This window comes from Protopterus annectens, chromosome 3.part0 (genome assembly GCF_019279795.1).
Source record: "Protopterus annectens isolate FY-2018-M chromosome 3.part0, PAN1.0, whole genome shotgun sequence".
Lineage (NCBI taxonomy): Eukaryota > Metazoa > Chordata > Ceratodontiformes > Protopteridae > Protopterus > Protopterus annectens.
Window position 1 is genome coordinate 802,610,120 of NC_056731.1, and position 17,380 is coordinate 802,627,499.

The window sequence follows — 17,380 nt, forward strand, 5'->3', positions numbered from 1 at the left end:
CATAAACCGACTTCTTTCGCATCTTCAGTTCTGTCTATAACTACCGAGTTTCTAAGGCCAAAAGTACACGCTACACCTAAAAAAACAATGACCCAAACTCATGCACCTGCTTCCTTGCCACAAAATCAAATGCTTAAAATGGCAGAAGACCTTATTATGCTGATTAGGGGAAGTCAGCCTTCCCCTGCTAGGAGAAAAAGAGATCTGTCCCCAGCAGCTTTTACTGACCAATAGTCTGATGACTCTAAGGTATCTGATTATGAAGACATGCCTTTATCTGCTTATGAGGATTCAGATGCAGTGGAATCCATTCCCTCTGCTTCTCCTCCAGAGGATTTTTCTTTTAGTGAAACCGTACATACTTTAAGAGAACATTTCCACTGGGAATGCCAAGACTATCCTCAGTCCAAAAAGAGACTCAGAGGATTTCTAGATTTGCCACAACATAGGCCTTTAGCAATACCCCCAGTCCTGGATGTTGTGGATGATGTCTTTATGGAATCCAGTTTAACTCCTGATATCTTACCCCCTGCTCCTAGGAAACCAGACAGGTACTATAGAGTTCCGGACTCTCACAAATTCCTTTTCAAAAATCCTACTGCTGACCCAGAGGTCATTTCCCAGGGGGCTAAAGGTATCAAAGCAACTACAGCTAAGAATCCCACCACTTCAGACAGGGATTCCAGAGCTTTAGACAGATGGGGTAAGAAAGTATACACCTCTGCAACTCTCGCCATTAGGGCTTTGAATTGCCAGTTTCACATGCTGAAGTACCAACAACATATTATGGAACTTATTAAGCAAAACATAGCTATCTTTACATACTGTGCAGAAAATAAAGAATTACAAGAGCTTATGCATTCTGCGAGCCAAGTCAGCAAGCATACTTTGCAATGTGGCTTTGACACCCTAGAAGCATCTTGCAAGGCAGCAGTCACTAGTTCTGTTCTAAGAAGGCATGCTTGGCTTAATGAGCAGACCTTGCCAGACCATGTCAAATCAAAATTACTAGACTCTCCTTTGAACAAGGGCAATCTGTTTGGCACCAAAGCAGAAGAGGTTCTTAAAAAGATGGAAGAAAAAGCTAAATCTATGCAGACAGTCAAAGACTTCTTGCAAGTACAGCTTCCTAGATTCAGTAGGCATTGCCCCTCGAAACATTGGTCCTTTCCAGGTCCCTCAAGGCCATCTCAAACTAGACCCAGGGGAAACAGACCCCCCAGACTTCAGTCTCAGTGTATGCAGAGATCTAAGCAATGGAGTGCCTCCACTTCAAAAACAGGGAGTGCTAAGCCACCCCCTTATGAAAAGAATTCAGAATGACTTCTCAACTCCCCTCCCCACCTCTGTCCAACTGCTTGGGCCCCTAGGAGGAAAATGTGCCCATCATGCAAAAAACTGGACTTCCATCACCAAAGACCGATGAGTCCTCAGCATTGTTTCCCAGGGGTACAGATTTCACTTCCACTCACTGCCTACCCCAAAAGGGTTCCCAGACCTTCCTCCAAGCTAATGGGCAGAGGCACAAAACCAAGCTCAATCCCTGCTCTCTATAAGGGAAATTCAACCTGTTCCTGCAGAACACATAGGTCAAGGGTTCTGTTCCAGACTTTTCCTGGTATCCAGAAAAGAGGGCACTTAGCACCCAATCCTAGATCTATCCATTCTAAACACCTTCCTGGTGGTACCAAACTTCAAAATGCTCACCCTGCAGCAGCTTCTTCCTATGCTGGCCAAAGATGCCTGGTTAGCCACCCTAGACTTAAAAGAAGCCTATTGGCACATCCCTATCAGGGACTCTTGCAGGAAATATCTACGCTTCAGGGCAGGACCTATGCATTATCAGTTCTCTGCACTTCCCTTTGGCTTATCCACTGCTCCCAGAGTATTCACAAAATGTCTGGCTCCAGCCATTGCCTACTGCAGACAGAGGAAAATTCAAATTTACCTGTACTTGGATGCCTGCCTGATTCAGGCAGACAGTCAGGAAATGCTGTTGCAGCACCTGACATTTGTAAAAAACCTTCTAACCTCCCTGGGGTACACCATCAATGAAAAGAAATCAAAACTAGTCCTCAGTCAAAAGATTGCATTCCTGGGAGCAAGCTTGGACACAGCATCCCAGATGGCATTCCTTACTCCAGAAAAACAAGCCTATCTGACAGACTACTTCACTCAAATGGCCACCAGAACCCAGCTATCCACAAGGAAAATTCTGCAGGCTCTAGGGTTCATGGCCTCATGTATCCTACTAATTCCATATGCCAGACTGCATATGAGGAAACTTCAACGGTACTTAAAAAGTCTTTGGTGCCAACATTCTCAGGACCTGGAAACTGTCATTCCTATCATACCTTGTCTAAGGACAGAGTTTCTCTGGTGGGCAGCAGCATGCAACCACAACAAGGGACTGCCCTTTACTCAACCCCATGTCACCCAGACCTTAACCACAGACGCATCAGACTATGCCTTGCGGGCACACCTGGATGACAAGTGCATTCAGGGACACTGGAGCCCAAATCAAATTCATCTGCACATCAACCAAAAAGAGATGCTAGCTGTTCAGGATGCTCTAACAGCTTTCAGATCCCTACTCTCACCAGGACCCCTGCTAATAAAAACAGACAACACCACGGTTATGTGGTACATCAATAAGCAGGGAGGAGCCCACTCATACCCACTCTGCAGGCTAGCTATGGCCTTGTGGAACACGGCCTTGGACATGCAGGTCCATCTGCAAGCTCAATTCCTGCCAGGCAAACAAAACTCACTGGTAGACGACTTAAGCAGAAATCTCCTAGACCCACACAAGTGGCAATTAGAGCCCAGCACCTTCAACCTTCTGATTCAGAAATGGGGGACCCCAGAGATGGATCTCTTTGCCTCCCCGTGCAATCACCAGCTCAGCAAATTCTGCACCAGGACACCTCACAGCAGGGTCTGGAAAGTGGATGCCATATCCTTCCAGTAGGTAAACCTCTCAATCTATGCATTTCCCCTCTGCCCCTCCTCTCAAGAGTATTGCTCAAGACAAGACAGGCCAGAACAAGGGCAATCCTGATTGTCCCAGAATGGCCATGCCAGCACTGGTACCCACTCCTGCGCAGCCCGTCTCTGGTGCCACCCTGGCACCTACCCCAGAGCCCGACCCTGCTCACTTAGCAGGGGGGACAGATCTTGCATCTGCAACTGTAAACCCTAAATCTTGCAGTCTGGCTTATTCCTTGAATCCTCCCCCAGTGACCAGCCTAAGCAAGCAGGTGCTGGACGTCATTCTTGAAGACAGAAGACCCAGTACAAGGAAATCCTATGCTGATAAGTGGAAAAGGTATTGCTCCTGGATTCAATCTAAAGGACAGGACACAACTCTGCCCTCCCTACCTCTAATCCTGGATTACTTAGTGGATCTACTCCACAGAGGCCTATCCTTCTCCTCCATTAAGATTCATGCCTCTGCCATCTTGGCTCATTACGACTCTGAGCCACCCCTATTCTCTCACCCTCTCATCAAACAGTTCCTGAGAGGGGCAAACAACTTAAGGCCATGAAGGAAAGCACCCACCCCTGCTTGGGACCTTAACTTTGTACTGGAAAAGCTCACACTACCCCCTTTTGAGCCTGCAGCATCAGCAGACTTAAAATTCCTCTCTTGGAAAACAGCATTGCTCCTGGTCATCACTTCAGCAAGAAGAATGTCTGAGCTACAATCACTTATGGCTGTAGAACCCTTCATTATTTTTGATGCTGACAGGGTCTCTCTCAGGACTAATCTTTCCTTTAGGCCCAAAGTGGTGTCCAGTGTGGCTCTCAACCAATCTATCCATTTGCCAACCTTCTTTCCTAATCCTCAAAATGAAGGGAAAGGATCCTGCACTCCTTGGATGTGCACATTCAGCTCAGATTCTACCTGGATAGGACTAAGCCCTTCAGGAAATCTGACCAGTTATTACTCAGTTTTGCATCAGGGGCAGAGGGCAAGGCCATTTCAAAACAGGCAATTTCCAAATGGATAGCACACTGGATCCATTTCTGCTTACAAACACCATGGGAAACCAACCCCTCAGGGGGTCAGAACACATTCCACTAGGGCAACGTCTACCTCTACAGCATTCCTCAGGGGAGTCCCTATCAGGGACATTCTGGAGGCTGCTACCTGGAGTTCTGTACACACATTCACCAAGCATTACCACCTGCCTGTATTTTCCAAATCCAGGGCGGGTTTTGCAGCTGCAGTCCTGCAGGGCATACTAGCCAGCCCAAACACTTTTTGACTGCCTCCACCCTTTCTACAGCTTTGGGAATCATCCCAAGTGTGATGACTGCAACAGTGAAACACGAAAAACATAGTACAATTGTGTACACATACCATAAATGTAGATGATCGAATGTATTTACTGTTGCAGTCCTGGTTTCCCTCCCTCCAGCCCCCTGCTCTCTCTCTCTCTCCTCTCTGTGTATACTGCTCACCCCTTGCAGGGATATTGGTATTGGTATTTACTTTTTACTGGTGGTGATTTTTTTTCCACCATAGCTTAGCTCCCTATTGGGGAGCTCCTGACATTTGGGGCAAGAAAAACTGATGTAATGGCATTGGCTGCATGTTTTTATACCGCTGATGACCTGACGTCAGACCTGGAGTGACAGCAACCAATGCAGAAATACTACGTCTCTGGTATTCGGGCAGACTGAGGGCTACATGCAGGCAGATAACCCGAGTGTGATGATTGCAACAGTGAATACACTCGAACATCTACATTTATGGTGAGTTTACACAACTGTACTTTATACAACAAGAGTAAGACATTGCTTTCTAAGAATAGAAAATAGAGGTTCCAGCACTGGAAGAACACCCTCCTCTGCTTGAACAAACAAATAAGACAACTGGTAAAATCTTGTTAGGGCAACATCGAAAAAAAATCAACAACCATAGCTAAGGATAACCATAAAGCATTCATCAGTTACATCTGTAACCTAAAAGGTAGGATCCAGACATGTGTTGAACTAGCTGTGTTTGACGACCTATCACTGGACCAGTAATCAGGAAGTCTCATTACTCACCACTGGCAACAGTGGGGGATGTTCACTGGGAGAATGACAAGTACACACACAGTATTTCTAGATGCAGCTCTCTGTATCAAGTGCAAATTCCCCTTAAGAGCACACAGAGAGAGCAGTCAGTTCGGGGGTGGGTTTTCCCTCTTCCTCCAGATCCCCAGTAAGACACTCTACTGGCACAACTATAGAGTTGAGATCTCAGCTGAGTGACCAACCTAAGACCTTCAACACCCTTTCTGTCCAACCAGTGCTTCATGTCCCTGCCCAAATAGCTGACACACACACACTTGAGGTTTATTTATTTTATATATATATATATATATATATATATATATATATATATATATATATATATATACACACACACACACACACACACACACACACACACACACACACACACACACGCACACACACACATCTGGGAAAGGCTGGCACAGGTTTAATAGCTATGCCCCCTTTTGCCCAGACTATAAGGTAGTTATCACTGCCACCAATCACTTCTTTTCAGCTACTTTAAGGCCCTTAACAAAGGATGTTCAATCTTTCTGTGTAATATTAATACTAATACAAATGATAGTTTGACCAAGAGCAAGGCTATAAGGAGTGGCCCACACAGTGTCACCAAATAAATATCCAAGTACTCTCAAAACTTAAATATCTCTACACAGATCAGCTACAATGAAAAGTTTAATTATATTTAATAATAAATAATAAAAGAACAAGACAATGCTGAATATATATCCACAGTGACATCAGAGTTCAAAACCACAGGAAATATTTAAAATAACATTGCAGTACAGGTTCACACAAATAAAGAAAAACATCTAAACTAAGCTTTACTATATTCCTGACTGTATCTAAGAGAGTTATACTGTCCCTCGAAACTTACTTTATTAGAGCAAGGCAGATGTTGAGGTGAATGGTCCTTGTCAGGTCTAAGACCAAATACAGAATGCTCTGTCTCACTAAAAGACTTATCAAATGAATATCTAAAATATTACTGCTGGGATAGCTTGCAGAATGACATCATTTCTGGACATCTGACTTCTAGTTCCCAGGCCAAACCCCCATTTCTAGAAGATTTAACATCTACCTCTAAAAATATATAGACAAGGGCTTTTCCTCAGATCTGTGGCAGATGCTGGAAGTCATAAAACAATTGTATTCCTTTGTGCTTCAAAAGTAGCAATTAGTTCACTCCAAGGACAATACAAAAATATGTCTACTACAGACTGTCTCTAGCTGCATTGAAAATTTGAGAGAGATCTTCTTTATTGCGTCCTATAAAGTAATTTAATTTCAGATATTTTTCTCAAGTTTGCTGGACCGAGATTAACCTCCTATATTCCAGTTTCCACTGTTAAATATATGCATCTAAACACTTACAATAGTGCATGTACATTTCTGTTCTCTTCCAGTAGGGCAGACTGTGGTTACATTTCAAACACAGCACTTTGCAAATATATTTTCAACACACACGTCTGTACAGGCAGTTTGATATACACATGACATACAGCTCTAATACATCTGCAACACAAGCGTCTTGTATAAATAGTTTCAATATTCACTAATAACATATAATTATTTACAAAATTATAGCTATCTGTGCTGGTGGTATTGTCTTTCGTCCCACTGTGGATGGCATCAAACACACTGATCCTGTGAAAATAGCTAACATATTAGCCAACAGGTTTGTTGAAAATGTCACCCCCCCTGTCCCCTCCAAACATTCCACAAAGCAGTCCCTCTACATCTCTCCCACCTTGCATCTCCAAAGAGGAAGTCATTAATGCTCTCTCCAAGGCCAAGAACACAGCCTCTATGGGACTGGATGGCATCCCAGGTTGCATTTTAAATGGTCTAAAACATGAGTTAGCAACTCTATTAGGCACTCTTTTCAACTACAGCTTGAGTACTGGTGTTGTCCCTACTGAATGGAAAACAGCAACCATCATTCCCCTTCATAAAGGGGGTACAGCAACAGATCCATAAGCTTAGCCAGCCTTATCTGTAAGGCAATGGAACAAATCATCATGGACCTTATAAATAAGGATGTAGGTGATCTCCAAACCCTTGATCCGACACAGTTTGCTTTTGTCAAAGGCAGGCATGCCTGTTAAACCTCTTTGAAAATGTCAATAGAGTCACAGACAAAGCCAAATCTATGCATACAGCCTACCTTGACTTAGCCAAGGCCTTAAACACAATCCCACATTTGGGCACCATTGATAAACTCTCCCAGTTGAATATCAACCCTTATATTATCAGGTGGGTTGCTAACTGACTCACTGACAGATCACACTCAGTCAAAGTTAGGGACTTTACCTCATCTAGCAGACCTGTCACCAGTGGGTTTCCACAGGGTTCAGTGCTGGCCCCCTATTGTTTGGAATATACTTCTCAGAAGTTCAGGCCAAAACAGAGGGGCTGTGGATGACTAAGTTTGTTGATGACTGCAAATTAGGTACAATCACTAAATACCCAAACAATGTCAATATACTTCAAGAGCGGTAGGTGCAATCACTGAATCCACAAAGAATGTCAGTATACTTAAGGGGGGGCTTTCACAAACCAATGATTGGTGCCAAAACCATGAACTTAAACTCAATGCTAAAATTGCATTATCATCTCCTTTGGTAAAAACGATATCCCTGCAGACAATCATATAAATAATAATACTCTAAGTAACAACTAGTATGCTATAATCATTAGCCGAAAGACCAACAACAACTCTAAGTAACAACTAAGTAGTGAGAGACTTCAGAACGCAAGTTGACTGTAACCTAAACTTTGACCACCATGTGTCTACTTTGATAAGGAAGGCATTCTACGTTGAAAACCTCATTAGCAAAGGCATTGCCTCAATAGTGAAAGAGGTCATAACACCCTTCTGCTCAACCCTCATCAGGCCAATAACCGAGTACAATGCTCTCTTTAGTATGTACATTACCAGGGCTCAGAGATTTCTAACCAGGAAAATTCAGGGTCTCCAGCACATGTCATACATTAACAGACTGATGTCACTGCACTGTACTCGGTAGCATACAGCCTACTTAGAGGAGACTTGTGCCAGGCCTACAGACCGAGCTTGGGTCCAAACCTAATGAAAACACTGTACATCCACAAGTCAAATGGGACAAGGGTCACCCACTCCAGGGACCTTAACCTGGCCTGTGACATAAATAGGACCTGCTGGAGAGACAGATATGTCTCACAGAGGCTGCCACTTCTCTGAAATAGGCTACCAATTCACATCAAACAAAGCCCCTCTATTACCCTTTTTAAGTATAGCCTGGATGACTGGATGGGAAAGCATAAATTCCTGCTGGGGATTTCACCTATGACCCTCCTAGATATGGGCAGTCTTTGCTAACTAAAATCTCGAGTTTAGGCAAGATCCTTTATGTTGAGTTTCTCTAGCATTAGATTGGGTACACACAGCTAGGCTTATAAAGACCTTCAGGTCAATAGCCTAGTAACCACCTATGAACTTGTATCCTTCCAATGATGTAACAGCCATCCACCTATGAACTTGTATCCTTCCAATAATGTAACAGCCATCTATCTTCAAAGGCTTCAGGGCACACTCCTAAACTGTCCAGCAGCTTGAGCTGAGCTGACCGAAAGAGAAGTTTGGGTGAATAGCACTTCAGAGCTTTCCTGCCAGCATTGAGAGGGAAGTTAGGAATAACAAAAATATATATGTCCACATCCTAGCATAAAAAACACACAAAAAAAACAAGGGGGAGGGTGGGAGGGAGCGGCTACTGCAGCAGTGATCATTCGAACATCTACTGCTATGGTAAGTTCAACTTACATAACTGTATTATTTTCTTCTTATTGATCACTGCTGCAGTAGCCTTAGCTACATGGGTAGACTGACGTAGCTAACTATATTTGGGAGGTGGAAGGTGAGGGGTCCAGGAGACCCTGAAGAATGGTCCAAGCAAAACTTGCCTAGGCCTGGGGAAGGCATCAGTCTTATAGTGCTTTGGTAAAGTATGTACTGAGGACCAAGTAGCAGTTTCTGGAATACTTCTAGAATTCAACCCTTTTCAAAAAGCCATAGATGAAGCCAAGGCTCTGGTAGAGTGGGCCTTGACCCTGCCTGGAATAGATTTGTTATGGCGAGTGTAACAAAGGGTAATAGCCTTAGTTAACCATTTGGAAATAGTCTGTACTGATAGAGGTCATCCCTTCTTCTTACCTTTATAAGAAATGGACAATTGGTTTGAAGATCTGAAAAGATTTAGTTCTGTCAAAAGAGTGCCTGAATTTTTCTGTGAGCATCCAAGGTATGGAATATTCTTTCTAACACATTTGTATGTTCAGGAAAGATAATGGGAGATGGATAGTTTGGCTTAAAGTAAACTCAGCTACGACGTTAGGCATAAAAGGAGGATTAATTCTCAAAAAGTGAAAAATGAGATAGAGTTGACTCACCATAAGAGCTTGCAAATCAGATACCCTTCTTTGCAGAGGTCATAGTAAGGTAATTCAACAAAGTGTGTACATGCTTGATGCTACAGCTAATTACCCACTGCTGTACACTGTATGCAGCACATTTATGTACATGCTTGATGTTGCTCACTTGTTCTACACTGTATGCAGCACATTTATTTGGCAGAATTAAAAAAACACAAAGCAGTTAAATATCATTTTGGTTATCTAATGTTTGTAGACATGCCTCAATGATACAGAAGGATTTGTTCTGAAAAAGGAAAGACCACACAGCTCAACTGCTGTTCAGGAGAAAAAAATTCAGAGATCTAGAACTTGCCTTTCAGGTAATTTGTTTTTAATTTCAATGATTATATTGCAGAGGAGTAAGTTGATGTACATGTAGACAACAGGAACAACTTTTTTTGGTACTTGTGTATTATCGCAACCAGATTCGGAGCAGGAGAAGTGGCTCATTCCCAAACCCTTCTTCTGCCAAAATATGTTGTCCAAGTTACTTGTGTCTCATTACACTGAGTTTTAATGGGAAATATTTAGGGAGTTATAATTTTATGCTGTCCAACTGACAAACGAGACAGCAGCACACAACCACTTTCCCCACAAAAAGTTAACATCTTTAGTTTCTAAAATGTCCAGCTTCAGTCAGCTCGAAGAGCTTAACAGCACAGATCAGAATAATCTGTACAAGTAAAATTCACATGGGCGACACAACTGTTGCCAAATACATAGACTACAAGACAACATGGATATGAAAGAAAAATGGGCCTTGTGTATTAGTGCAAAATCTTTCTAACCAAGAAAGGTTGACAACTGTCATTTTTCTGAGTTATACGTTTATGCTGTCCAGCTGACAAATGAGACAGCAGCACACAAGCACTTTAACCACAAAGTTAGCATCTTCACTAGCTTACATGTCCAACTTAAGCTGACTCTAGGAGCTTACCAGCACAGATCTGAATAATCTGGACAAGTACAATCCATGCCAGCAGCCCAAGTGCTGCAGAATACATAGGCTTCAAGGGAACATCCATATGAAAAAAAATAAATGGTACTTGCGTATTATTACATACTCTTTCAACCCAAGAACAAATAGCTTTATAAATAAATGAACCAAAGATCCATAACATGACGAATGCTGACAGTTTTGGAATCTGGTTGTGATAACACATAAGTACCCTTTTTTCAGTAAGAGTTTTATTGTGAACCTTGCCTTTGTGGTCACATTGGGCTGATTTTAAAGCAGAAAATAATGTATGTGTTGCGCTCTAATGTTGATTTTTTTATAGTCCTTGTTTGCCAATGAACAACACTTGCACAATGAAATGCTTGTGCAGGGAGCCTGTTGTTTGCCTGTAGTACAAAAGCTCTAAATCAAAATCAATACAGTAAAGTTTACATTGGCATTGCTAAGTAATGGTTGAAGCAGATTAAATACCCTCTCATGCTGTAATTCTTCCATAAGGTTGGCTTATTCATTTAAACAGTGAATTAATTTTTTTCAGCAACTGTGTTTGAAGGATGGAATTGCTTTATTGCTGACATAATCTGTTGATCTTCAATCCGTTGGATGGGAATCTATGTTGGTATCAGGTTGCTAGGAAATTCTATATAGCCTTCTACATCTAATATTTTTTCTGGTCTGCTTAAATTGTAATAATGTTTCAGATCATGCAGTTTCAGACCACTTTGGGACTTATTAGGTTGCATTCACTGCCTGTAAATGCTGATGCAGTGAATCTTTGGCAGATGGTTTGGGGGTTACATTTATTGAAACTGTGGCATTCATAGAGGGCTGGAATTTAATGCAAAAGTGCTGTATCAAAATATGCAATGGTAAGACCACTATACATCAGAAATTCAATTACGCTTATGAAATGGGTGCAAAAGGTAAACCTAAAAAGAGTATAGTCTGAAATTAAGTGATATCCTGTCTAAAACAGAAAATAACCCCCCCGTTTCCAAGCTCGCGCCAGCCAAAAACTCTCAGCCAAGACCTACCCACAATGCCCCTCTCATTAGTCACTCCAGATCTCGTTTGCCGTGTTCCTCATCAGACGTGCCTAGCCATCTTTCTCAAAGCCAAGTGGAAATTTGTGATTTTTGGTGTAGTTTCTCTTCAAACTTTCTTGTTTTTTAGTCAGTTTAGTCTTTTCTTACTATCACCTATAACCTACATCTATTCCCTACCCTTTACCTTTGGTAATTAAATCTCTACCATCGTTGGTACTGTCCCTGTCTCCTACCTTTGGTAGGCCTTTCTTTACCACTTGTGGTATTTTTTAAATACCATTGTTGGTATTCTCTCCCTTTTCTTTCCTTCTTATTGTTGTTTCCTTTAGGATACCCCTTTGTTGCCTGTACTATGTCAGACAAGGTTAAGTTTGGGTTTAAACAGTGTGACAAGTGTGGGTGTAAGATGCCCAACTCAGATGGCCACTCTTGATGCGTTTACTGTTTGGGAGTAGACCATATTAAAGCTGATTGTGACATTTGTGCTAGTTTTAGCAATCGCACACTAGCAGAGCGTAAAAATAAGCTTATTTTGAAAGGTTTAATCAAAACGCCTTTTTCTGAGGCTCTGTCTGGGTCAGAGGTCTCACCGCCTCCAAAGACCAAAAAACACAAGGAAGAACGGAGTCACTCGGTCCCTACATCTCCGTCAGTTATGGAACCGAGTCAGCTCCATGCTTCTCCGGCGCCCTCGGCGCAGACCTCTTTGGCACTAGGCACTGTGTCTTCTCCCTCAGTGCCATCTCTGATGTTGACTCCTATTTTGGTTCCAGCCTCAGCACCATCGGCTTCGGTGCCATCTTTGGTTCCGACATTGGCTTCCATGACTATACCTGCTTCGGCACCATCCTCAGCCACAGATTATGAACTCGGCTCCTAAAGTCAAATATCTCCCAAGAACCAGATACTCTCCAACGTACGACCCCTATTTGGGGGCATCGCTTAGCCCCTTTCTTGAATGACCTGATTCTCCTTAAGCAGCCTGTGTTAAATCCACCAGGAGCCTTTCTGAACTAGATGTAGTGCGGGTTGTGGACCAGCTTCTGGCAGCTAGGGGATTTCCTACTCCAGCTAGACCTTCCGTCCCTTTTGGCTCAGAATCCTTCATAGCATATTCTCCTGTTTATCCTCCTCTGGCCTCTATCCAGGCCCTGGAGATCTTGGTACTGATGTCCACCCCGGTGCATACTGTCTCGGCTCCGACTGTGGGTTTTTCCTTGTTGGCACCGACCACCCTTGCTTCATCGGCTCTGTTGGAGCTGGTGCACTCTTTGAGCAGTGTTTGGACTGTCGGCACCTTGGTATCTAGTCAGGCGCCTATTTTTTCCCTGGCGCTGTCTATGTCCACGGTTCCAATGGCTTCCAGTCCTCTTGGAGCTCCTCACCTGGAGGTGGGCTGCTCAGGGTGGGGTGTGACCCGATTCCGAGGTTGTCCTTCTTGGTTCCGGGCTCCCATCCCTCCTCATGTGGGCCTGCTTTCCAGGTCATGGAGAGGGTTCTTGTCTCTGCAGGCTCACAGTCAGCATCAATGATATCGGCATCAGAACCCTCCCAGCATGCAGCTGTCCCAACCCCCTACTTTGGGATCATGGGCACAGGAGCCATAAAATCTCCCTTTGAAGGGAACCCTTTCTCCGGAGTCCTCCTCAGAAGATCCCACTTGGGAGCCACCCCGGAGAAACTGTACAAGAGGAAGCACCTTGATTCCCCTGAGGAATCTATCACTGAAGACACCGATTATGATGAGGGAGAAGGGTCCCCATGGTTTCCTCCAGATGATGTCTCATTCAAAAACATTCTCAACATTCTCAAGCAGTGGGGAGACTGGAAGTCCTCTAACCCTTCTTATGAGGAATCGGTGTTCTTGCAGGCCTTCTGTGCCCAGCCATCTACTTCCTGGGTGACCCCACCTCCAGATGAGCTTGTTAAGCTGATCGTGCAGTGTGTCTGGAAGGCCCTGGACAATGTAGAACCTGTCCCCCGGAGGCCAGACAAAATTCTATCTACACCTGAAGACCAGCCCCACTGGTCCAAGCAGTTGATGGTTGATTCCATGGTTGTGGCGGCAGCCACCAAGAGGGAACTGGCAGAAGATAGTTCCACTGTCCTGCCTCTGAACAGGGAGTCTTGGGCAAATTTTGCCATTCGGTCGCTGAACTATCTGTCACACTTCACTCTCCTCTAAAGAGGCCTATTCTCTGAAATATCTTCCTCTTTGGTGGGGGTACTGCCTGATGAGGTGCATGACACTGTCACCTCACAGCTAGCTACCCTTGAATCTGTCTTGAACTCCACGATGCATTTGATATCTCACACCACCAAGGGGGCAGCTCGAGCTGCAGCACCAGGCATTGTCATGAGATGTAATGCTTGGATGCGGTTGTGTGATTTCAGAGACCCCTTTAAATCTTCCTTCATCAATGCACCTGTTGAATAATCTGCACTTTTTGATCCCAAAGTACGAGACTCACTAGCACGATGTGAGAAAGACAGAAAGACCTTGTCTGCTGCGGGCATATCCTTTTCCACCCCTCAGAGGTCCTACTCCGGGAACCAGAAGGGAGGAAAAATGTGGTTCAGAAAATCCCAAGGATCTTTACGTGACACTCATGGTGAGCAATCCCCCATGGCAGAGGAGGCAACTCATCCGTAAGACACCCCTTTTGGGGTAGAGGGGGGTCCACCTAACCAGAGCACTAGAGATTCCTTCTCCGGCCGACCCTACCAGTGCTCCTGAGCAGCAGCCCAATTGCTGTCCTCTGGAAGCAGTCAGGGGTCATATTTCTCTGCATCTACCAGCCTGGCAACTTATTACTGCTGATGTTTGGGTGCACAGAATAATATCCAGAGGCTACCAGATACCATTCGATTTAACTCCCAGACCCGTCAAATGAATCCCTGGTGTGCCAAACAATCAGAGGGAAGTAGCAGCCTTAGAAATAGAAAAGCTGCTAAGAAAAAGAGTCATCCAACCAGTCCTACCAGACCAGAGAGGATCCGGGTTTTGCTCGAGGTTCTTTTTAGTGCCAATAAAGACAGTTGACTGGAGACCGATCCTGAATCTTAGCCTATTGAACAAATTTATCAAACCTCAAAAATTCCGGATGGCTACGATACAGTCCATTCTCCCCTTCCTAGGGAGGGACAACTGGATGTGCTATATAGACCTCCAGGACGTGTATTACCACATAAAGATGGATCACCACTCCTGGAGGTTTCTCCGCTTCCGGGTGGAAGCCAATCACTACCAGTTCAGGACACTGCCATTCAGTCTCTCGACAGCCCCCTGAGTGTTCACCAAATATATGCCAGTTGTAGAATTTCATCTTCGACTACATGGATTCCAGGTGTTTCCGTATCTAGATGATTGGCTCCTTACTGCCCCGATCAGGAATCTTCTAATCCGCAGCCTCTCTTACACTCAAGGCCTCATTCTCCGCTTGGGGATTACAATCAACAAGGACAAATCTCAAATGTCCCCAGCAAAAACACTGGAATTCATTGGAGCAGTCGAAAATAAGACACCAAATCCAAGCCCTCCTTCCATAGACCTAAATAACAGCATGTCTTGTACTGCATTGCAACTCTTAGGCTCCATGGCGGCTGCCATTACTCTAGTACCACTGGTGAGGTTGCACATGAGAATACTACAGTGGCTCCTTTCTTCACAATGGTCGATCTTAACTCACCCACTTGACCACATGATATGTCTTACAAACCTTTGCAAGGAAGAAATGCTATGGTGGATGAAGTCACAATCGAATCTTTGGTGTCAACCATTCTGTCTCCCCTAGCCCACAGCCACGATGACCATGGACACTTCCCTGTTAGGGTGGGGGGGGTATTTCCAGGGAAAGATGGTCCAAGGCACCTGGTCCCCCATGGAGGCCAATTTACACATAAATGTTCTGCAACTGAGGGCAGTTCTCTTAGCTTTGCAAGTGTTCCATACATCCCTACCTTCTGGGACCATTCCAACATATCAGTCATCTGGTATATCAACAAGCAAGATAGAACCAGGTCTTACCCCCTGTGTCGGGAAGCCATGAGGATTTGGCACTGGGCTTCCAACTGCTTTCTTATAGCAATGCATATTCCCAGGAGTTCCAACCTTATTGCGGACAATCTGAACAGGAACATCCTGATGCCTCACGAGTGGTCCCTCTATCCTGTAATAGCGGCTCAGATTTTCCACCGCTGGGACAAGCCTTGCTGCGAGCTGTTTGCTTCCCCTCAAACAACAAATGCAGAAGCAAATTTGCCCTGATCCCCCCTCAGGGGGAACCCCTGAGGGACGCTCTAATGCACGATTGACCCCCGGGTCTACTGTATGCCTTTCCTCCATTTTATCTCATCCTGAAATTCCTCCAGAAAGCTCAAAGGTTGAGAAGCAAAGTGATCCTCATTGCCCCTTATTGGCCACATCAAGTCTGGTTCCCGTTCCTATGGCCTCATCTGATTCACAGCCCGTAGATCCTGGATCATTCCCAAGGTCTGTTATCTCATCCTCAGGGACTGACTCATCCCAATCTCCACAGCCTCAAGCTCACAGCTTGGTTCTTCCACTTCCAGTGATTGCCAGGCTGCCTGACATCTCATCTCCTGTTCGTGAAATTCTTCTGGCTTCACACAGACCTTCCACCAGGAAAGTTTATTCTAGTAAATGGACTAGATTTTCTGTTTGGGCCAAAGATCAGAACTTAGATCCTTTTTCTATGCCTATTCAAAAGATCCTACAATACCTGATGAGTCTTCTACATGCCTCAGCATCGACAATCACTGTACATTTAACAGCTATTGCCAATTTTCATAATGGATTTGATAATTCTTCGATTATGTCACACTGCCTGTGCAAGACCTTTTGGAAAGGAGTATTACATGTTAAACCTCCTGTCAAGCCCCCCATAGAACCCTGCGACTTGACCTTGGTACTTCAGTTTCACAGGCCCTCCTTTTGAGCCTTTTGATTCATGTGATATAAAGTTTTTGTCATGGAAGACTACTTCTAGTAGCACTTGTCTCAGTGAGAACTGCAGGCCTTGAGTGCCAAGAGACCTTACTTGAACTTCCACAAGGATAGGGTGTCCCTTCGTACTGACCCTTCTTTCTTGCCCAAGGTCATTTCTGGATTTTCCATTAACCAATCTATTGACCTGCTGGTTTTCGTCCCTCAACATTCTAACAGAGGGGCGTACCTTTTGCACACCCTTGATGTGGATCTGCAGCTTCGTTGTTATTTGGACAGGACTAAATATTTCAAGAAAACAGATCAATTGTTTGTGGCCTTTGCAGGACCCAGATTGGGCAAACCTGTCTCCAAAGTGACTTTATCCTCCTGGCTTAGAAACGTCATTACCTTTATCTACCAACAGAATAAGTTATCCTTACCTTCCAGAATAAAGGCTCATTCTACTAGATCAATGGCTACTTCTGTAGCTTTTCATTCCAGAGCCTCTGTGGATGATAACTGCGCAGCAGCCACTTGGGCAAGACCTCATACCTTTATCTCTCACTACAAATTGGATTTGGCCTCCAGGGGATGAGCATCTTTTGGTTCTGTGGTGCTCAGGAATATCCTTCCGTAGGGCCACCCAGGACTCAAGTAGCTGGGGACTTGGTCCCAACAGTAAGGAATGAATAAAGATTTACAACATCAGATAAAGAAGTTATGTCTTACCATAACGTTCCATCTGTGTTTAGATCTTCATTCATTCATTCATTACTTCTCGCCCTCCTTCTCCCTGCCTGGACTCCTGGTGGACTTTAGGAAATCCTGGTTAGGGTATTCACTCAGACAGAGCCTCCTACTGTTTTCTTTTACTGTCTCTATTATATAAGGGCGGGCAAACTC

General features: G+C 44.2%; 1 protein-coding gene across 1 annotated transcript in view; it reads left to right on the forward strand.

The window, feature by feature from the left end:
• Positions 1-9,904, forward strand: part of LOC122796931 — a 906,278-nt gene extending 896,374 nt beyond the window's left edge. The window contains exon 7 of the mRNA XM_044065700.1: positions 9,740-9,904. Coding sequence (XP_043921635.1) covers positions 9,740-9,904 — 165 coding nt within the window. The remainder of the gene's footprint in view (positions 1-9,739) is intronic.
• Positions 9,905-17,380: the final 7,476 nt, after the last annotated feature.